The 23,441-nt window shown below is 38.9% G+C and overlaps 1 protein-coding gene across 2 annotated transcripts; it reads right to left on the reverse strand.

The window, feature by feature from the left end:
* Positions 1–572: 572 nt before the first annotated feature.
* Positions 573–18,465, reverse strand: LOC120541427 (RCC1 domain-containing protein 1-like). 2 transcript variants are annotated; one of them, XM_039773039.1, is made up of 8 exons: positions 16,540–18,465; positions 13,993–14,208; positions 13,151–13,304; positions 6,850–6,971; positions 6,446–6,541; positions 2,805–2,975; positions 1,677–1,706; positions 573–1,546 (listed from the first exon to the last, which is right to left on the reverse strand). In XM_039773039.1, exons 1-8 carry the CDS (start codon positions 16,937–16,939, stop codon positions 1,359–1,361), a joined length of 1,377 nt encoding a protein of 458 aa, XP_039628973.1. In that variant the 5' UTR covers positions 16,940–18,465; the 3' UTR covers positions 573–1,358. The 2 variants fall into 2 exon arrangements, with proteins under 2 accessions (XP_039628973.1, XP_039628974.1); XM_039773040.1 differs by having other exon boundaries at positions 16,558–18,464.
* Positions 18,466–23,441: the final 4,976 nt, after the last annotated feature.

The following is a 23,441-nucleotide window of genomic DNA, read 5'->3' on the forward strand; positions in this document are numbered from 1 at the left end:
GCTTTACTGTACTGAATTTTAAAAACTTTTGGACATTATATGTACCTTTGCACTGTGTAATTTCTTTCTAATGTTTTAATTGCAGTTTGTGATAAAATTTTATTCAATAAAAGCTGATCATTTGAATGAGAACTAATACTACAAAAGTCATGTTTTTCTATTTACGGATTAAAAATAAGAAATGTTTTCCTCTATATTTATTAAAGAACTCCAGTACTAGGTTGTTGTACCGTGTTAGCCATTATGAATGTAGAGTTAAGCCAAGCAAAATGACACCTTTTATTGGCTAACTAAAAAGATTACAATATGCAAGCTTTCGAGGCAACTCAGGCCCCTTCTTCAGGCAAGATGTAATAATTACATCTTGCCTGAAGAAGGGGCCTGAGTTGCCTCGAAAGCTTGCATATTGTAATCTTTTTAGTTAGCCAATAAAAGGTGTCATTTTGCTTGGCTTTTCTCTACATTAAAGAACTCCAGTAATTGTTTTTTCTCAACAGTTCAGTCTATTTGTACATAATGGTCATCTCTAAAGACAGGCTTAGAGCACAAAAAAAGAACATGTCCACACATACTTATGTAAATATAAGTAATTTATTTTCCAAGTCAGGAATGGGGGCTCGAGTCTGTTCCTGCAGGTCTGTTCCTGCAGCTTTGGGCTAACAAGGCAAGAATTAACTGTGATTGGGGCATTGACACTCGCATACTCAAAAAGGGTAAATATGGAGTCCTCAATCAATCAAACCTGCACATGAAATGTTAGAGGAAAGGAGGGTACATTGAGAGAAGCTATCAAGAGACTGTGAAGCACCATGCAGGCAGTAATTAAGCCGGGATTTGAACTCGGGACTCTGAAGTTGCTAAACAGCAGTACAAACCCACAACCTGCTTGAAGTGTAAGCAAAAGATACAAAACTTTCCTAATTCAAAGTATGTAAATTAAGGGCACTTTAAATCAAGTTAGGCCATTTGACAATAGAAGAAATCATGATAAATTCTAGTGTGCACAGATAGCAAACCTCAAAGGACAAGAGGGCCTTTTAGAATATGTGGAGTTCATGTCTGGCCGATTGCTGACCTAGTATCTTTATAGCAGTATGTTGTACTTAATGTCCATACATGATTTTTTTGGAGTTCATTTCCTTGCCTAACTCATACATGATCAATCGGACTTCATGTTTAGCATCAACCAAATCTATTGTAGGCAACACTTTGGTAATAACAAACGTCAGCTGTGTTTTGTGTGTTAAATAAAGTTGCATGGTGTTTGCTATCAACGGGGCTGAAACTGTTTTTATAGTTTGTGACAAGGTGTAATAGAGATTGAACTCTAGTCAGCAGATAATCACATCTTGCTGATGTCAATAGTTTGCTGGGAAAAAGGTTTCCAGGCGCTGCTTTTCATTACTGGTCTTTGAGACCTGAGCAAATGTATTCCAAGCACCACATACAACGTGTTGAACGTAAAACTGTTGTTTAGCAAAATACTCCACACGCTTTGGTTGGTCGGCACTTTGAATGCTGTCATGTCCCAGCTGGCCATATTTACCTAAAAGCAAAATATTCATGAAAAACTCAGTCAAATAGGATAGTAATTAAAAAGAAAGCCATGCATCACACACTAGCCACTTTGTCTTCTTGTGCTGCAATGAAGTAAGTAATGAAGCAACATAGCTTACCCCAGCCCCATGTGTACAGGTCACCATCACCTGCAAGTTCAGAAAGAAAAATTAGTAATGCATTATTATTATTATTTTTTTAAATAATGGAAAAAATATAGGAATAAGTTTGGAAAAAATAAGTTTATTTTTAAATGCTAAATGAGTTGCAATGGTAAGTGTTTTTTTTTTGTAGACTATACACTTTCAGATGAGATGGTGGGAAAGTTACATCAAGACACTACAAATATTATTAAAAGTTTTCAGTATTTTAAACTTCTGCAAATGCAAAGTTATGTAAGTCTATAATGGATATATTTTTACTTTACCATTGTAGTGTTCAGCTCCAGTACTCAAGTGTCAAATTGTTTTCATCCCAATGTAAGCACTTGATTAACTATTCATTGAAACGCTTTCTCAATTTGAAATTTTAGTACATTTTACTATTTTTATTTCAAGACTTTCATAACGTTCCAAAGAAGATCTAACAAACTTTGTCTGAAATTCAAGACCACCTGAAATGAGAATTTAGTGAGTTGCAAACTTGCTAACATGACCAGAGTCTTCTTGAGGTGTCACTTTATATACTGTATGCATAGTGTTTGTATAATTATTTTCTTTCACTAAGCTGTCGACTTAACTGTAATTCATAATACAGAAAAAAGGTAGACTTTTCTTCTTGGATCTCCTTGCATTTCCTTATTCAATGAACATGGCACAAGATATTCTATTTTCCACTTTTAAATGAAGCAGCAAGTCTTTCACTCATCTCCTTAGCAAATAACATTCAGTGGCTTAAATGCCTAATTCACCAAGTAATTTAATTTAATGAGACTACAGAATTTGTGTTTTCTGTCCTCCTGGACAGACCTTACTTTATTCTTTGTTACTTAGTATTGCCTAATCTTATTTTTTATATTTTTCTTTCTTCATCTTGTAATGCACTTTGAGCTGCATCATTTGTATGAAAACGTGCTATAAAAATAAATGTTGTTATCTGTGAAACGCACAACACACATAGACTTTGAAATTTTAGGACTGTAGAGGGTCTGGTTACTTTAGGTTGCAAGGGCATTTACAATAGTCATACTTTGAAACCACTTTAAAAGAAAAAGTTCAGAGCATTTCAGTAGAATAAAAAAGTCTTACATGTGACAGCAGCTGTGTGCCTGGATCCGCAGCTCATCTTAATAAATTCAATGTCCCCAGGCACATCCAAGAGCGCAGGAAAAGCCTGAATGGAAATTAATATTGCTAAACTATCGTCTTCATGCATACTTCCCTCTGTCCTCTCAATATCTGTCATGTCAGCCTCTCCTTCTGATAGGAAATGTAAAAGAAAATAATGAGAAGAAACACGTACAAACACAAACATTTTAACACAGACACGGTCTCAACAAATGCACTGGACAGATTCTGTGCTCTCTGGATATGTGCTAAAAGCAAAAGTTGAAGAAGTTGATTTTTTCTTAGTTTTAGCAAATGATAATTACGTGGTTGCATAATGCAGTATATGTTTAAAACTATGATGATAATTAGTAGGATGAATTCCAGCTGTTGCTTCAAAATGTGTTTTTCCAGCTAAAACATGGAGGATAGATGAAAGTTGGTCAAGGGCAAATTTCATACAGATATAAGATTTTCTTTCCTTCAATCCCACTATAAAGGACCAAGTATAGTATATTGTGCAAAGAATATGTTACCAAGTAGTATGGTAGACAGTAGTACAGGGTGGTTCGGATCTAATTATGCAGATCCAGATCATCAGGATGACTTTGATTTATACGGGAACGATTCCAGTTTGGAGCGAAGACGATTCTTCATGTCGTCAGTTTGCACACTTCTCGATGGTCCGGGATTTTTTGGGAGATTTTCTATGTAATAAACTTAATAAGTTTAAGCGTAATGAAAATTGCATAATTAGATCTGGACCACCCTAACATTGGGAACCTTCAAATTTTAAGTTGATGACATTCTGTAAAGGTCAGGTGAATAGGAATTTGACAAACTATGTTGTGCTGAATGGCCTGCACTTGTCAAAATTATTGTAAAATTCTTTAGGGTTAAAGGCATTTAATTTTGCTAGTGATTCGTCTTTTAGCAGAGATTTGTTACGAGTCTGTTACTACAATATATGTTGGTGTAAATCAGGTAGAGTGGGCGGCATGGTGGCGCAGTGGTAGCGCTGCTGCCTCGCAGTTAGGAGACCCGGGTTCGCTTCCCGGGTCCTCCCTGCGTGGACTTTGCATGTTCTCTCTGTGTCTGCGTGGGTTTCCTCCAGGTGCTCCAGTTTCCTCCCACAGTCCAAAGACATGCAGGTTAGGTGGATTGGCGATTCTAAATTGACCCTAGTGTGTGCTTGGTTGGCACCCTGCCTGGGATTGGTTCCTGCCTTGTGCCCTGTGTTGGCTGGGATTGGCTCCAGCAGACCCCTGTGACCCTGTGTTCGGATTCAGCGGGTTGGAAAATGGATGGATGGATAAATTAGGTAGAGACCACTAATGTTAAAGCAGACCTGCCATTTATGTTCCTGCTGTATCGAGGTGATCTTGTCCTGAAAAGTGAAGCATGATTGAACAAGGAAATTCTGAGATGGAAAGCTGGTATGGAATCAAAAGGAATTAATTTTAGTGCAGGAAAGATAAAGCTGATAACAGTAGATGTGGAAGAGAGGGTACATGTTTGTGCAGTGAGTTCAGTAAAGGTTTTGAGAGGAACTCTTTTCAATCCATGGGCTGCTGGAAGTGTATTCCATTGCAACAATCATTGAAAGAGTGCAGGAGGGGTGTTGGGTACTGAGGTATGAGGTACTGAGTGTGAATTTATATTTTGGGAGTGGTGCGGTTTTTGAAAAAGGCAAAGTTACATGATGAATGCAGATGGATGTGAATTATGGACGGATAAATTTATGTTAATCAAAAAGCCACAACTTATGTCCTGTAATGAGAACCTGCCACCACAAATAAGAATTAAATGCATTGAATAAAACTTCAACTTAATTTTATAATTATGCAGTGGACTTTTGTGCTATATATCCAGGTAAGTATCAGCATAGTATATAGGACTGTTGCTTCACATTTCAGGGACAGGAGTTCAGGATCCAGGCTCAAAACGCTGCCTGTTTGGAATATGCATGTGCTCCCTGCATTTGAGTTTGTTTTCATCACAGAATTTCACCTACACTCCAAAACCTGGTATAAATGAGCGTGACTATGTTGATGAGTAAATGTTCCTCACAATACACTGAGATCTCATTTTAAGTTTAATCCTGCCTGCCCCCCTCTATAGTAAGCATCATCTAAATACAGTTTAAAAGTACAGAGCTCTATTACAGTTGTCACCATTTTTTTAAATTGGAACATGGGCAGGATAAGTGAATTGCTCAGGGTCACATAATAAGTCAGACTTGGAGAATGAGTTGGTATCTGTTGTGGCAAGGTCGCCTTATAGGCGTCGACCCAACACAGATTGACAGCAGAAGCACTTATAAAAATAAAAAAGTTTTTAAATTTTTCTTCAGCCATGGGGCACGTCTTCTCCATGACCCACAGGCCCAACACAGTTCCAAAACACCACCAAATAAAATTACTCCTCTTCATTCACTCCTCCCTAGCAGCTTTGTCCTCCTCTTCCTCCCGACTCTGGCACCCGGAGTGGTGACTGTCGGCTCCGTTTATAGCCCACCCGGAAGTGCTGCAGGTACTCGTTGACCTACTTCCGGTGCGTCCCCACCCAGACGGGCTTGTTAGGCCGTGAAGCTCCCCCTGGTGGTGGCCACGGAGCCCAACAGGAATGATCTCCGGTGTTTCAAAATATTGGGGGGCTGCTAACAAGTGTTCCGGGGGATGTAGTGTACATCCCATGACTGCTCCCCTAGATTCAGTGTCAAAGGGGTGTCCCGACCGGGCATGGGTCCCAGCCATCTGCCACTTGTATTGTTTAAAATCCAAACCCATTTGCACCATGTAATGAAAAAGGTACGGTTAGGTACATAAGTATTTAGACATTGATGCAATTTTTATCATTTTCTCTCTGTATACCACCACACTGGATTTGAAATTAAGCAATCAAGATGGGACAGAAGTATAGACTTTCAGGTTTCATTTATGGAGTGTAACAAAGGTATTGCATTAAGCTTTCAGAAATTTGAGCCATTTTTCACAGAGTCCCTCCATTTTCAGAGGCTCAAAAGCAATTGGACATGTGACTGACAAACAGTTTCATGGCCAGGTGTGGCCCGTTCCTGCATTATTCCATGACAAACTAAGTAGATAAAAGGTCTGAAATTGATATTTTATGTATGGAGTTAAAATGTTATATTATATTACTTGGTCCAAGTACATTTGAGCCTTTGAAAATAGAAAGTCTATACTTCTACTTCTCTCACATCTTGAATGCTTAATTTCAAATCCCCTGTGGTAGTAAACAGAAAGAAGATTACAAAAATAGCATCAATGTCCAAATACTTATGGACCCAAGTGTAGTTTCAAAAAATACTTGGATGGATGGTTGGATGGATACTCACAGTACACAATGAGGTAGTCCTGAAATGTTTCTCACAGTTTTAAAGCTTCACATAAATAGGATGAGTATTTAGCACTCTAGTCATTATATTCATCCATCTATAAATCGACACTAGATGGGGCTCCAGGCCTTCCTAGATCACATTCACACAGGTACTTCAATATTTGTTAACTGAAGGAGATGGAAAATATAACTTAAGTTTTCTTTATAGGAATTCTTTAATTCCAAATTTCATAATTAAAAATGTAGAAAATAGCAGACTTTACCTGAGTCACTCTGATTATCACATATCTGTAGGCATCTGGAAGGAAGTCCTAACTGACCAGACTCATTCCATCCCCAGGTGTACATATCTCCTCCATCTAGTGACGACAAAAAGACTGAAAATGTCCATAACTTCAACCAAAACAGCATATTAAGAAAATCTGTGAAAAGGTGATTAAAATTGGCCCCCTATGACTTCTGGTGCATGTGTGCAGGCCCTGCAGTGGATTTAGCATGTTACGTAAAGAATGAATATTCCTAATCTATTTAAATGCTGAAGCTATTATACTTACCAAAACTTTAATGACTTGAATTTTTGTTTGAAACACGGATATGGAAGATTTGTGAAACACTAAGCATAGACAAGAAAGAAACAGGCAATAAAAACAGAAGATTCTGTCCTAACCACTTATACATGCAGAATGCCAACTTCCTGCAGATACATCTGCCATTTTCAGGCCATGCAGAGCCTCAACAGCTAAAGGATCCAATTGGCTCTCCAGAGTGCCATGCCCTAGTTGTCCATGACTGAAAAATAATAAGAAAGAAATGCAGCAGTTGAAAATATAAAAGCAGATCAATACAGCATTTCTATATGACTGAAAAAAATGTCAAATTTCAACAATAAACACATCATGATATCACAAGTACATTTCTTTAAATTCTTCCCTACTATATATCTATATACTGTATATAAAGCTACATAACCCTGCTTGACTCATCGACTAACAAGAAATTCTTGGTTATTTGAAGGTAACTTTAAGTAAAGGTTAGGTGAAAACTGCTTTCACTAATTGATCGATCTCGTGGTCCTTAGTCTGACAAAAATCCAGACTCTGAAGAAAAATGAATCATGAAACAAACAGACAAACTATGACAATGTTGCACGTTTAATAGTCCGATTGGGTAAACTTAGTGTTAGTCTAAGGCAGCCGCAGAACAGCGCAGACGGCAGCATGTTCAACTACAGCATCATCATTAGTCATATCCTGCTCGCACAGTTTTCTTTTTTAGGTTATTAAATTCATTTTTATGTTCTTATTTATGTTTTGTAAATAAAATAATGTATATATGCAGGAAAAAATAATTATCAGCATTAACTGATGTAAGGATTTCAAAAATAAAAACAAATACTCTTTTGATAGAAACATATTGTTTCACTGTTCTGAAAATCTAAGATATTCAAACAATTTAGTGTTATGTATGTTTATTATGCCTTGATAATTGCATTATTTTAAATTTAGTTATCTGAAAGTATAACAAAATTTTTATATATATTTTTTTTACTTTTCACTTGCTGTCTTCTATATTTTAAACTGGTGACATTAAAAGTATCTGACACTGTAATCATCTCGGTCTCTTCTGCAATGTTCTTACTTAGTTCACAATGTCGGAACAAGAAAGCATGTCTGACTTGCACAACTATTTAGCTGGAGTGTAAAACTCAATCCTGCTCGTTGGCATGTCATTAGTATTCTAAACATTTCTGTGTTCCTATACAGCATATGTAACTGTGTTATCTATTTCACAAAAAGGGTGGAAGAATACAACCCTAATTACTATTATTCAATTCAGCTTATTTTTTATATAATGCTCTTCACTGAGTACAAGTTCAGAGTGCTGTATCAAGTTCAGAGGTAAATATCCATTATCCCTTTACAAATGACTAATTATGTAATGCATACATATAAAGATATGGATTTGTTTAAACAGAAGCAAAACAAAGCAGTTTCAAGCTGATTAACGTAAATGGAACCCAACAATCTGTCTATTAACACTGTCACTAAACAATGGATACACTATTGCGAAATAATACATATTGTTACACTCAAGACATATACTTGCAAAGGATCTGGTTCCTGAACACTTAAAACATTTTGGCCTTAATCCTTTTTGCTATCATTTGAAGACATCTGAGTATATGAATATTTTCCTTAATACTGCACTTTCATATTGTTTACAGTATTTTACCAATCTACACCTACTTATAGTTAGTCACTTTGCTATTTAAATCCTTTTCATTTTTTAGAATGAAAGTGATTTAATTGTCATTTGTTTCCCTTAACAATTTTCAAAACAAGCACTGACATATGATAGACACTCTGGGTATAATAAATCACAGGATTATCACAAAGTTCAAAGGTCACTTGCCTTGAATACAAACTACTATCTATAATGCAAATTTACTGTAAATGTGCCAGCACAACATGCATGTCTGTTAGTGTAGATATGCAAGAAATTCCACTGTCAAGTTATTTCAAGTGAAACTTCTGCCTTTTTTCAAACGTACCAAGGCTTCTATATGAATAAAACAGCACTAAATAAAAAGAAAACTTCTCTTGTTACCAAATTCTAATTTCCTAGATTAACTTTGCTTTAAATAAACTTTCTAGAGTCTGTCAAGTATACCTAACTGCACTGGCGTACCAGCTATGGACACTATAAAATGGAAATGTTAGTATACCTGTGCTTTCTGTGGTCAATTCTTTCTAGTTATTGCATTTATTGTCCTCTTAGTTCTTTATCTTTTTTTCCTGAGCACATTTACAGTAGCTGTTGATGACAACCATCTTCCTGTTTTCTTTTCCTAGCCTGACTCATGGGGTTCCCAATACCAACATGGCAATAGTGTACACATTCTGACTACCTGATATACTGTAAATGTGGTGCCAATGCATGTTTAATTGCATGCGTAAATCTATACTCACACTGGGCAACTTACTTTAGCAAAGCAACTGAACATCTTAGTTTGAGTGTAGCATGTTTGCTGGTTGCCGCTGCTGCCTCATGGATCAGTACCTGGCTTTGAAACCCACTCCAGGATGTTGTCTGTGGAACCTGCATGTTCTTTACTTGTTTGGATGAGCTTTCCAGTATGGACTCCAGTTTTTCTCACTTAAGAGAAGTAGATCAGGTCAACTAGCAGACACTGGCCTGAGTGTACACTGTGATGGACTGGTTCTTAGGCCAAGGTTATTTTCTGCCTCTACTTCCATGACCTTGAATTAAATGAAATGGATTTAAGAATAATGTGGTGGGCTAGCGCCCTGCCCGGGGTTTGTTTCCTGCCTTGCACTCTGTGTTGGCTGGGATTGGCTCCAGCAGACCACCGTGACCCTGAAGTTAGGATATAGCGGGTTGGATAATGGATGGATGGATTGATGGTTTTAAGAATACTGTATATTGATCACATTTTGAATTATGGCAGAAAATCAGAAATCCTGAAAGAACTGATAAATGATCCATCTAGCTACTGAAGCAATAATTTATAAGAGCTTTATTTCCCTGTTTTAATTTTCAGTAATAATTTTTCTAAGGACAAAAGCCATACTACATATACAGATACATTTGAAAATGGAGCCTTTGTTAAGATGTTTTGGCAATACACGCACACTAAAACACCATTTACGACCACTAAAAATAAATTGCTTTGAAAACACTCTCCAAAGTGTATAGATTTAAAAACATAGCAGTGTGGATGGGGAAAATTATTATTTCACTATTGTAACTTGCCAAGAGTAGCAGAAAATCCACCAAGTGATCCTCCCAGTTTAACAAGCTCATCACAGAAGAACTTCATTTTGTCCACTTATACTCATGTTTTCATTTTTTTTGTTACTACTAAAAACTTTGACTATTCACTAGGAAACAGACATAGACTGACTGACTTCAAATCAATAAATGTCCAAGGAGTTACTTTCCACTTCACCACTACTGTCCATAAAAACAACCACAATTCAGCAACCTCTTAACTAATAACGTGCGTCAGTCAAACTCATAACCATATTAACTTTCACCCCCTGAACAAGACACAGAGGTATTCCAATGGTTTCCTACTCAGCTATAGAGAGAAAGGCACTCTTTCCATTAAAGAACCAAGACCTCATATTTGAAAATACTAATTGTCCTCTTTACCGTGTGTACACAGATCACAATGAGATTAAGACAAATGTTAATGCTTGACAAACGATTCCCATAAGCAGACCCAATTTATCTCTGAAAACATGAACACAAGGTTTACTGTGGACAATTTGGATGGAATAACATGCACCAGCACTCAGAAACCTGATAGTTTTGCAACATGTTACACAAAATACCCCGAGGTATGTGCTCACAAGCCTTCCCTAGGTGAACAAAACAAGTACTGGCATGCATTTTAAACTCCCATTTTACTTAGAAATTTGTGCAAGAACAAATGCTTAGTCAACAATTCCACACAAGGATGAAATCAGCACTTCTTCATCTTAAACTGACATTCACCTATCAGCTGGAAATTACTTACCAACATTCCAGTAGAGCTTTTTTGAGGCAGCTGAAGAGTGTGATACCTTGGTAGCTGAAACAGTTCTTGTTTGCAAATTGTAGAGAACCGTCCCTCCATTACAAGTAAAATGCCGTCATCATTCCCTGTCTGATCTCAGTCACCCTTCTAGCCTAACCAAGACACAGTTTTCCAACCAAAACAGTAAATCAGCCACAGAATGAATGAATGCCAGTTGCCTTTGGTACTGCGTTGTGTCCACCAACTGTAAATCCTGCAAAGTGCATTGTCACGTTTAGGAGCATTAATTAAAGGTGCTTACTTACACAAATTACTGAGGCACATCAACAATTGATCTCAATCATCCCATAGGATGTTTCTGGTACCTCTTTTCTGACAAGCTACGTATCCAGCTCCTCGGAGCATTTCCCAACTGTACACAACATACCCAGGAGCCTCCTTAGCATTCATTACACTAACCCCTTTTGAGTCACCGAAGAGAAAAAATAGATAACCAAGGATGCCTAAACGGTTGTTCTTCATGGCATCATTAAAATCTTCCCTCTCCTTCATTTAGACCACAGCTATCCTTAGCTTATCAGTACTACTCAGTCAAATACAGTTAATAATTTCATTTTTACAGAATATGTTAAAATGAAATTAAAGGCAGCGAAACAACTGTTCATTTGAATTTTATGTGTAAAACAGTAAATTTAATTCTTTGATTGTTGGGTAATGGTAAATCTGTACTTATAGTTTTACAATATCACTATGTACATTGTTCAAAGGAAGTCAAAAAGTGGGTCAGGATCTGGTAAAGCAAGAGACATAGAGGGCAGATACAAACAGGCAGTGTAGGATTTACAGATGGACAGTTCAAAACACAGAAAAGGGTCTAAAGGTGGACCCTTTGGGCAGGAAACCAGACATGAGACAGCTAAAGAAGAAGGACGCCTCACACCTGGACAAACTTGTGAGGAAGGCAGGCTCTATTGTAGGAATGAAGCTGGACAGTTTAACATCCGTGGCAGAGCGACGGGCGCTGAGCAGGCTCCTATCAATCATGGAGAATCCACTGCATCCACTGAACAGGAACATCTCCAGACAGAAGAGCAGCTTCAGCGACAGACTGCTGTCACCGTCCTGCTCCACTGACAGACTGAGGAGATCGTTCCTCCCCACACACTATGTGACTCTTCAATTCCACCCTGGGGGGTAAACAGTAACATTATACAAAGTAATTGTCTATTTTTACCTGCATTGTTATCACTCTTTAATTTAATATTGTTTTTTTGTATCAGTATGCTGCTGCTGGAGTATGTGAATTTCCCCTTGGGATTAAGAGAAAAGCCAAGCAAAATGACACCTTTTATTGGCTAACTAAAAAGATTTGCATATTGTAATCTTTTTAGTTAGCCAATAAAAGGTGTCATTTTGCTTGGCTTTTCTCTACATTCATAATGGCTAACACGGTACAACAACCTAGTACCCTTGGGATTAATAAAGTATCTATCTACAGTATCTATCTAATCGAATGACTGACAAAACTTTGAATAATGGCTGGAAGGATGAATCATTACCTCTTGGGATGTAGATACAAAATTAGACTGCTTTTCTTGTCAATTTGCTTGACAAATTCTCAAACTAAGCGATAACCAAAAGAACATGGATAACACCTTCCATACACCATTTTTTATTTCTGTTTTGTCAATTCAGAGTAGTTATGGCTGGCATCAGGAACCAACATGCTAATCCATTGGAGAGCTCACATACGCAAGCTGACACACACTCAAACCAAGCCAATTTAAATTCAGCAATTATTCTAAAAGGCATGTCTTTCAGATGTGAGAGGAAACTTGGAATACTGGGGAAAAAAAAAAACAAAGAACATGAAGACAGAGAGAACGCATGCCACTTCAGAGACAGAGAAGAATGGGATTTGAAACCAGTCTCCTTTCGAGGTGCTTTTTCTAACCCGCTAATCCAGGGAGGGTCATGGGGCAGCTGGAGCATTTCCCAGAAATCACCGGATACAAGGCAGGAACAACAGCAATTACAGGGTGAACATACCCCCAGACACACACTTGGGCCAATTTAGGAATGCAAATTCAGCAAACCTGTACATTTTAGGACTGTGGGAGGAAACCCATGTGGACAGTGGAAGAACATGCAAACTCCATGCAGAGAGCATCCAAGATGTGAACTGCAGTGTCCTTATTACTAGGAAGCACAGCTATATCACTGTGTCACCGTGCCCTTGCTATAACTAACATTTTTGTCAATGTTTTTAAACTTTTGTCATCCCAAAGTCTTGTGTGTTTAAAAACAATGTTTCTTGTCATTACATCTTTTACACATCAGCAGAAGATGTCCATATTATGTGTTTTAGGAGTTTAACACCATGACATAATAGTTTAGAATGTCAAAAGGCACCACTCGTACTTACCTTCCCATTCCCCAGGTGTAAACTGTTCCATCAGTGCTCAGTAAGACTACATGCTCTTCCCCAAGTGAGAGTTTTTTAGCACTGATCGGCATATGTATGCTTTTATAGAAAGGGGGCTTTGCAACCACATATCCTCCTGGAGCTAGAGGAAGGTCTACAAGAAAGTAACATAAGAATGCACTGTACAATATGATGTCCTGTCAAACATACCTGTGAAAAAACTGACTTAACTTGCAAAAAAAATTACCCTCACCATCAATCCCATATTTAGTTTTTACTATCAGTATCCTGTTTATATACATCATTTTATCTTCCACAAAATAAGGACTAATTTGATTCCTACATCCTTTCACTTATTCTTATCTATTAATAGTCATTCATGCCATCTGAAAACCATATAAGATGTGTAGTCCATGATGTTATCTAAAGGTTAAATATATGTGCAAAGCCAGGCTTTCCAAATTCATCCATCCATCCATTATCCAACCCGCTATACCCTAACACAGGGTCACGCTGGAGCCAATCCAGGCCAGCACAGGGCACAAGGCAGGAAAAAACCCCGGGCAGGGTGCCAGCTCACCGCATGACACACATCAAGCACACACTACGGACAATTTAGGATCGCCAATGCATCTAACCTGCATGTCTTTGGACTGTGGGAGAAAACCCACGCAGACATGGGGAGAACATGCAAAGTCCATGCAGGTCTCCTTACTGCGAGGTAGCAGCGCTACCACTGCGCCACCGTGAAATTCATGTGTCTTCTATCTCACAACATATGTAGTCAGTACCCAGGCATACATTGTCACAAGAGCACTTTAAGCAGCATTAAAATTCTATACCTCCCATAAAAGATGGGGTTATGTCCATACTCCATACAGGATTGTTCTCTTCTGCTTCAATATTCCACGATTCTATTTTGTCTTTAAACTTCACAACCAAATAATTTTCACTAATCATGGCATCAAGACAGTCATGTAGTTTTGGAGTACATAAACAAATATACTGGCCACATGAACTGGAACAAAAACCATATAAACAGATGCGTCCTTTGTCACCTGTGAATAGAGAATAGAAACATGTTTCTAAAAAGCAACAAGCAACTCATCTTTTATCAAAAGAACAAAATCTCATGTCTTCAGTTAATGCTGAGACGTTGTCTAGATTCATGCCTCAGGTGCAATAGAGATAAGGGAGAGCAGTACTAGTGAATCTGGACGCTACCCTACGCTGACAATTCGACACAGAGGGGAAAAGCTGTGGGATCAGATGGAGTCAGACCTCGAGTTCTTAAGGCCCGTGCTGATCAACTCTGTCCTCTGTCACATCGTCAGTCTGTGCCTAAGGCTTCAGAAAGTCTGTGGAAAACATCCTGCATTGTTCCTGTTCCAAAGAAGGAAGGTCCTCTTCACCTAATGACTACAGACCAGTGCCACTTAACGTCCCACATCATGAAGACCTTTATGAGACTGGGCCTAGACTATAGGAGTTCTCTTGTGGTAGACCACCTGGACACACTGCTTGTTTGCCTATCGGACAAAGACAGGAGTGCAGGATGCAATTATCTATCTGCCCCACAAGGTTTATTCTCACCTGGACAAAGCCTTAATGATTTCTCCAATGCATTCAATGACATACAGCCATCCCGGTTAAAGGGTAAACTCAAAAATATGCAGGTGGATGAGCCTATGGTTTTGTGGATAATGGACTATCTATCAGGCAGACTGCAGCTTGTGACACTCAAGGACTGTGTCTCCTATATGAATGTGAGCAACACTGGACTACCACAAGGAACAGGCCTGTCTCTTTTTCTCGTCACTCTGTACACCTCCAACTACAAATATAACACCTCAGATGATTCTGCACTTATGGGGTGTATTGATAGTGAGGATGAGACAGAGTAGAGGAGTCATGTGGAGAAGTTTGTTTTTTGGTGCAAAGAGAACTGCCTGCCTTTTTACATCCACAAAACCAAGGAACTGGTTATAGACATTCACCACACCAAACAGCCTGTATACCCAGTCACTAATCAAGGAGTGGATGTAGAGGTGGTCCACTCCTACAAGTACTTGGGGGTCCACATTAATGACAGGTTGGACTGGTCTTGGAACACAGGAGAACAATATAAGAAAGGACAGAGAAAGCTATTTTTCCTTAAGAGGCTGTGCTCCTTTAATGTGGGAAGTGGCATCCTTCACATCTTTTGTGGTGGCCACTGTGCAGTTTTCTATGCTGTGGTGTGCTGGGCTGGAAAAATCAATTCAAGAGAGGCCCATCAAATCAACAAGCTAATTAAAAGGGCACGCTCAGTTATAGGACAGGCTCTGGAACACTCTAGAGGTAGTAAAGAAGGAAACAGTAGCAAAGTTAAAACAAAACTGAGTGCCATTGTGAACAATGCTACACATCTATCTCTCATTGACACAGTAACACTGAGGACTTTCAACCAGCGAATTACTCAGCAAAGATGCATCTAGGGCTGCTTTATACCAACAGCAATATGTAATGCCTTACTGTTTTACTTTCTTTTTAATTGTCATGCCTTATAGTCATTCCGGTGTGTGTTCAGACCAAAGTCTGTATGTGTATATTTATTTATTTACTTACTTACGTATTCTACTTACTTCTTTATTTATAGAACTTCTTTAAAAAGCCTAATTTCCCCTGGGGACAAATAAAGTTCTATTTATCTACCTACGATGTGTCTTAGCAATTAAGGATACATCTACGTCCAGCCTTCACTTTCCCAAAGCTCTGGCAAAATCAAACACTAAGGAATAAGATGCATTTCTGTCATCACAAGGCACAAGGCCTATCAGTTATTATTCCCTAGTTAACATGGTTTATGAAATAGTGCCACTCTAACATCCATTCCACAGGAGGACAGAACAGGAGCACATTTGTTGGATACTATAATGGGGTTTTGGATGGTATTTCTCTGCTTGTCTGTGTATCAGAAACATCACAGCTGATTGGATGGTGACATTGGGAATATGCCATAATCATACTGAAATATTAATATGTATCATAGTTTAATAATACAACCAATTATTATTAATGCATTTCATGGTATTGTGTGTAATACTAAGAAAGGAAAGCAATATCTGCAATGTGATTAGCAGATCAGTAACCTATAACATTGCATAACAGTCTCAACCCACTTAACTGCTGAGGTTTCCTATTCCAGTAGCGATGTACAATGCAGAATTGACAGTTAACCTGACTTAACTGACTGAAAAACAAAAACATGCAAACTACAAACAGAGACGGCGTTCAATTCAAAAAAGCGATATCCTTGTGATGGCAACGCTACTTACTGCGCCACTCTACTCTCCCAACTACGAACTACTAAAGGAAATTAACTGAGGTACTTTAGAAATAACTGCTACCATAGAAATAACTGCTACCATGAGATTTAGCGCACGGAGAATGTTTCGCCCTGTGCAAAGTAGCTCTTCGACTCCAGCTGACCCGAATCGTATTATCCGGTCCACAATCCAGGTTGCTTCTTTCCAATCCACGGTTTTCGCTCACTTGTGCCCGCCAGTTACTTTCCGTCGCTCTGGATTCTGTTGCTTCGGGCTGCCCACCACAGTCTCTCGCTCGGGTTTCTGCTGCTTCGGCCTGCTCGGCGTCTGACTTGGTTGGCTTCATTTTGTTTTCAGTAACTTCTTTAGTGAACTCGTTGCACGTCTGTATTTTTTGTGGAAGCAGAATTTTTTCTTTCCCGTTAACAATAGGAGTAATCTGACCGAATTGGTTGAACCCAAAGCCGAACCACTCCAGCATCGTGAACACGTAAAATATTCAAAACGTTTTTTTTTTTGTCAAGATGCTTCCAACGTGACTGTGTGCGTAGACTGGCGCATGCGCCCAGCGATACTCTAGGCAGCACAGCACTAAAGTACGGAAGTGTGCGAGCGAGCGAGCTGTAGTTTAAAGGGCCCTACGTGTATGAAGTGTTTATGCTGAACAATATATTAAGCAAACGTTTATCGATATTATATAAATGCGTGCGTTAATTCAGATCAGTTAGTATTTGCAGCGCTTGGTTTAGGGACAGTTCGTATCTTTTATTTATTCATCGCTCCTGGAGCCAAGTTTATGAGCTTTATTGATAGAAATCCAAAGTTTTATTTAAGGTGTCTTTTTCATTGACTTATTTATTGATTTTTTTTTTTACGGATGCCTCTCGGACTGTGCGGGTCATGGAAATAAACACCTTATTTCACTATAAATATGTGACAGTAAACCTGAGCATTTTCAGAGCCTGCCTTATTTTACGCACGGCAGCCTACACAATGCCAAAAGCGGTTTTACATCTGTCTTCAAAATCTGTTGTTTTTACAAACCTTACAAAGCTAATTTTCAGCGTAGTTTAAAAATATGACATTATATAATACTTTTACTGATCAATTTTTATAGATCTAACAGGCCAGAAATGAGATCATTAAGGAATTGTAAGTAAACGTACTGGCAGGTGGAAGTGCTCGGTTATCACCGTTTGTCCTGTGCCCTATGAGGTCTCCTTTTAAAGCAAATGAAGGACAAATAGAGTGGATTTAAATGCTAAACCCGAAGCAGCCTCACTAATGTTTTAGATATTATTGGAAATCTCACTTTTTACAGAAGCGCAATAAATAAATATACACCAGAACGGCTAAAAAAGGAGACCTGGCATGTCAGTTACAGTATGGCATTGTAAAGGCATAGTATGAACGAGCCCCGGTAGTGTTTCTTGACACACTTCTGCCGAGTAATTTGTTGCCTGAAAGTAGAGTGTTAGTGTGTCAGAGAGAGGATGTGTGGCACTGTTTATAGCACTCATTCCCTCCTTTACAGTTACCTCCAGGGGTTCGAGAGTGGGCCCTGTAACTGAGTCTGCCTTTTTAATTAATATCTGTTGGCACCACAGCTTAGAAAATCACATTGGCATTCAGAGCTGTAGAACATGTGAAAAATGTTACTATCCACATTAAAGGAACACAGTCTCCGGAGGGTAGGTAGTCTCTTTATATAGTTCCTTTGTGTTGTGAGACCAGTCCAACCTGTCGTTGATGTGGACCCCCAAGTACTTGTACCAATGCACCACCCCAACATTTACTCCCTGAAAAGTGACCGAGCGTAGAGATTCTTTGGTGTGGTAAAAGTCAATAACCAGTTCCTTGGTTTTACTGATGTTAAGTTACAGACCGTTCTTTCTGCCCCAAGAAACATAGTTTTCCACCCGACTCCTGTTCTTTTTCTCTCATCCCCCTAATCAATACACCCCATAAGTGCAGAATCGGCTGAGAATTTCTGCAAGTGACATGACGTAGCGTTATATTTCTAGTTCCAGGTAAATGAGTGAAGAGAAAAGGAGACTAGGCTGTTCCTTGTGGTGCTCCAGTGTTGCTGAAATCTGGTCTGTGGTCATTAGTTGAAGAGGGATCTGCCTTAATTTGGACTGGATGTTGGCAGGATGTTTTCCACAAAAGTTGCTCTTCTTGAAGCCTTAAGATTACAGAGAACACCACAAAGCCGGTCGGCACAGGCCTAAAGAACTCAAGGACTGAGTCCATCTGGTCCTGCAGCTGTTTACTGTTTGTAACCTCACTTAGTCATCGGGTACGGACAGCCCAAATTGAAGATCGGGTGGAATCATCACAGCCTATTCCAGCTGAAGCAGTTGGAGTTGTTGATATGGCAGTGATGGTGTGAAAAGACTGGTCATTGGAAGAAGGTGGCAGGGAAGTTGGGAGTGAATCTATTAAAGACATTGGTTGAAGGCTTCATCCTTGTCCATGACACCTAGCACCTGAACCCTGGATTGTTCGAGTCCAGCGATTCTGCTCAGTCCATTCCTGACGTCTTTCATGTTATTCTTATTGAGTTTATTTTCTGTTTTCTATTTCATTTAAGCTTCCTTTCCTTCACTCAGCATTTTCTTTGGCATTCACTAGGCACCCTTCGGAGCCTCTTTATCACCAGATTTGAATGTCTTTTTCCTCCATTGTAGTTTTGTAGAAGAATTTGTGATGAAGACTCATAACATGTGAGGGGGGAGACACTGTCATGAGAGAAAGGGAGACAGAAGACTATAAAATGAGGCCATGGTAATATAATTATGAGTACACCAAATTACATGGTAGATGGGTGTTCAAAACTGGTGCGAACAGAACCAGAGGGTTTGATCGATTTGATCTTTGTTCTCCCATTTGCATCCTTCATGTACTTGTTAACAAATGCTGTGGTATTGATATATATGGAATAACTCAATAGGAAGAGGGATGGCACTAAAGCATCCTATTTATTTACATCAGCATACTAAGAAACCACTTTAACTTTGTAATATATTAGATCAAGTGCAAAAAAGACATCTTTTGATAGTTAAGAAATTCAATGACTAAAGGCTGAGTTCGTGACAAAGTTAAGAACTGCATCATAGGTGAATTTAAAGTGGTGCAACAGAACAGAGGGGCTACGGTTAACACTGCTGTCATACAAATCCAGTGTTTGTATCCTGTACTGTGTCATTGTTTGTATGGATTTTGCACATTCTGTATTTATACTGGTTTTCCTTCCTCATTCATGTTAGATAAATGAATGGTTGACCCAATGTTAGTGTGGGTGTTTACGAGACTGGCATCACCATCTAAAGCCGATTCCTGGACTCCAATCTCCTGTTACTCTAAATTCGATTACACCAGCTTTCAGATGTTTGGAGTCACCCAGAAGCACTCATGTATTTATAGATTATCAAGATACCATGAAGTCTTATTGTTTAAATCAATTTAGTGGTATTTTGATGAAAAAAGTATAAATTTCCACCAAAAACATGGAATATAAGAACAAAGGCAACAAGAACTGCATTCCCCTTGTTGTCACCTATAATCCACATCTTGAAGCACTTCGAAACATTATAAAAGAACTTCAGCCAATGCTAAACAATGACGAAATGCTGAAAAATGTATTTCCAGAACCTCTCCTCCTGGCATACAGACAACCGCCAAACCTGCAGCAACTAATTGTCCGAAGCTCCCTATGTGAACCAACAGAAAATGGCACACATTTACAATACAGACCGTATAGTTATGCCACACTGCCGACTAGAACATCACATAAAAGGTTCATTTTCCTGCAGATCATCTAATGTGGTCTACCTCAGTCTCTGCATGAAATGTCCTGACACTTCACTCTATGTGGAAGAAACTGGACACACACACCAGTCGAGAATGAATTTCCACAGGCTCCACATCAAGCATGGCAACACAGATGTTCCTGTAGCAGCCCACTTCAACAGCCATGGACACTGGGAGAGGGACTTTAAAGTCCTTTAAAGGGCTAATGGGCAACTTCAGAACACAGCAAGAGAGAAAAGAGTCAGAAGTGAAACTCTTGCTAATATTTAACACATTACAACATGGTTTAAATAGAGACAAGAGTTTTATGGCCAGATATGAGGATTGTTTGCATCTCCCAACTGGCGCAGACAACCTGTCTACAGACCCACATTGTATTGAACAACTCATCAGAAACTTCAAAAGACTCTGTTGGACAGTTATCTTATCCAAAGATCTTGACCATACATTGTTCTCCTCTCTTGCTAAATGAATCTTAGCCTGAAGAGGTCTATTAATTTTTTACATTCAAGATGTCTCACTTAAAAGTTTTCCAATGTTGTTATTTGTCCTGGTGTCTATATAAACGCAGCAAACTCCAGTTTCTGGACTACATCTTGCCTGAAGAAGGAGCCTGAGTTGCCTCGAAAGCTTGCATATTGTAATCTTTTTATTTAAAAGGTGTCGTTTTGCTTGACTTCTCACTACATCCATAATTGCTAACACCCTAGTACTACCAAAAACATGAAAATTTCTGGGTGATTCCAAACTTTTGAATACTAGTGTAAGTGGACTTGAGAATGTTATGTTCAATAAACTTTAAACTAGGCAACATTACTGTAATTTATACATTTCCTGTTCTTTTGTACTATAAGCAAAATGTTAATCTATAAATATTACAAACACATATGTCACTATAAGTGCTGGTATAGTGAAGGCCAATTCAGGATGTTCAACTTCAAAGAAAAAAAATGGAAATAGATACAGAATGTTACCTTTAATATCTATAACTTTTAAGGATAAGATTGAGCAGCACATGGCAAGTTTATCTGAACAATCAGCATGGTTTCAGAAGAGGGAGGTCATGTTTTACCAATTCTATGAGGAAGCAACAAAAGGATATGATCAAAGTGGAGTATTTATCTCAACTCTCCGAAAGCATTTGAGTCCCACATGAGAGGTTGGGAATCAAACTAAAAGAAGTGGGAGTTCAGGGTGATGTTTTTAGATGGGTGCAGATTTGGCTCAGACACAGGATGCAGAGGGTGATGGTGTGAGCCGATGTTAAGAGTGGTGTTCCACAGGGGTCAGTGAGAGGGCTGTTGCTATTTTCAATATATATAAATTATTTAGACAGGAATATAAGTAACAAGCTGGTTAAGTTTGTAGATGATACCAAGATAGGTGGATTGGAAGATAATTTGGAATCCATTATATCATTAAAGAAGGACATGGATAGCATGCAGGCATAGGTAGATTTGTGGCAGGTAAAATTGAATGTCAGTAAATGTAAAGCATTATACATAGGAAGTACAAATGTTAGGTTTGAATACACAATGGGAGGTCTGAAAATCGAGAGTACATCTTATGAGAAGGATTTAGGAGTCGTAGTGGACTCTACACTATCAACTTCCCAACAATGTTCAGGAGCCATTAAGAAGGCAAACAGAATGTTAGGGTGGCACGGTGGCGCAGTGGTAGTGCTGCTGCCTTGCAGCTTCCCAGGTCCTCCCTGCGTGGAGTTTGCATGTTCTCCCCGTCTCTGCGTGGGTTTCCTCCCACAGTCCAAAGACATTCAAGTTAGGTGCATTGGCAATCCTAAACTGTCCCTAGTGTGTGCTTGGTGTGTGCCCTGCGGTGGGCTAGCGCCCTGCCCAGGATTTGTTCCTGCCTTGTGCCCTGTGCTGGCTGTGATTGGCTCCAGCAGACCCCCGTGACCCTGTGTTAGGATATAGCGGGTTGGAAAATGACTGACTGACTGGCTGAAGGTTATGTTATATAGCACGGTGTGTGGAGTACAAGTCTAAGGAGGTTAAAGTCAGGCTTTATAATGCACTGGAGAGGCCTCATCTTGAGTCCTGCGTGCAGTTTTGGTCTCCAGGCTACAAAATGAACATAGCAGCGTTGAAAAAAATCAAGAGCGACTAGGCTGATTCCAGGGCTACAGGGGTTGAATTATGAGGAAAGATTAAAAGAGCTGACCCTTTTCAATTTACGTAAAAGAGGATTAAGAAGAGACATGATTGAAGTGTTTAAAATTATGAAGACAACTAGTAAAGTGGATCGAGACTGTTATTTTAAAATGAGTTCATCAAGAACACGAGGACACTCTCAGAAACTTAAGGGTAAATTTCTCACAAACATTAGAAAGTTTTTCTTTACACAGAGAATCACAGACACTTTAAATAAGCTACCAAGTAGTAGGGTAGACAGTAAGACTTATAAGGCCTTTCAAAACTAGACTTGATGTTTTTGTAGAAGAATTAAGTGTATAGGACTGGCGAGCTTCGTTGGGCTGAATGGCCTGTTCTCATTTAGAGTGTTCTAATGTTTAATTTCTGTGTTATACAGTGGATTCTGACAATATTAACACCCCTTCACTTTCTGCACACATTTTTGTGTTGTAAATTTATTTATTTATTTAATGAAAACGTCTTAAGAAAGGTTTGCAAGTTTATTAAAAACCAAAAACCTGAAATCTCTCATTGATATGAGTAACTCTGACTTTTTCCTGTGTGGTCAGGTGCCTCCTGTTTACTTTATTTCTCCTTGAGATGTGTCTAGAACTTGACTGGAGTCCGCCTGTGGCAAACTGAATTGATTGGACATAAGTCTGGAATGGCACATACCTGTGCATACACTGTAGGTCCCACAATTCACACTGCAAAAGCCACGAAGTCCAAGGAACTCTCTGTTGACCTCTGTGATAAAATTGGCTGAGGCATAGATAAGGACAACAGTATAAAAACTAATTAAAAAAAATAAAGATATTGAGACTTCTTTTCGATTGTGTTGGAAAAGATTCAAAGGTTCAATAATAGTGACATCTAGTGGTTTACAGAAATCACAGCAGCCATGAACTCGACAGACAGTGGAGGAAGTGCACTTACAAGCCATTGTTAACCGCACAGTTTCAGTAGCACAGGTACACTAAAATCCTAAGAATGCACTCGGTGTTCATTTTGATTTTA

The sequence above is a fragment of the Polypterus senegalus genome, chromosome 12 (genome assembly GCF_016835505.1).
Source record: "Polypterus senegalus isolate Bchr_013 chromosome 12, ASM1683550v1, whole genome shotgun sequence".
Classification (NCBI taxonomy): domain Eukaryota; kingdom Metazoa; phylum Chordata; class Cladistia; order Polypteriformes; family Polypteridae; genus Polypterus; species Polypterus senegalus.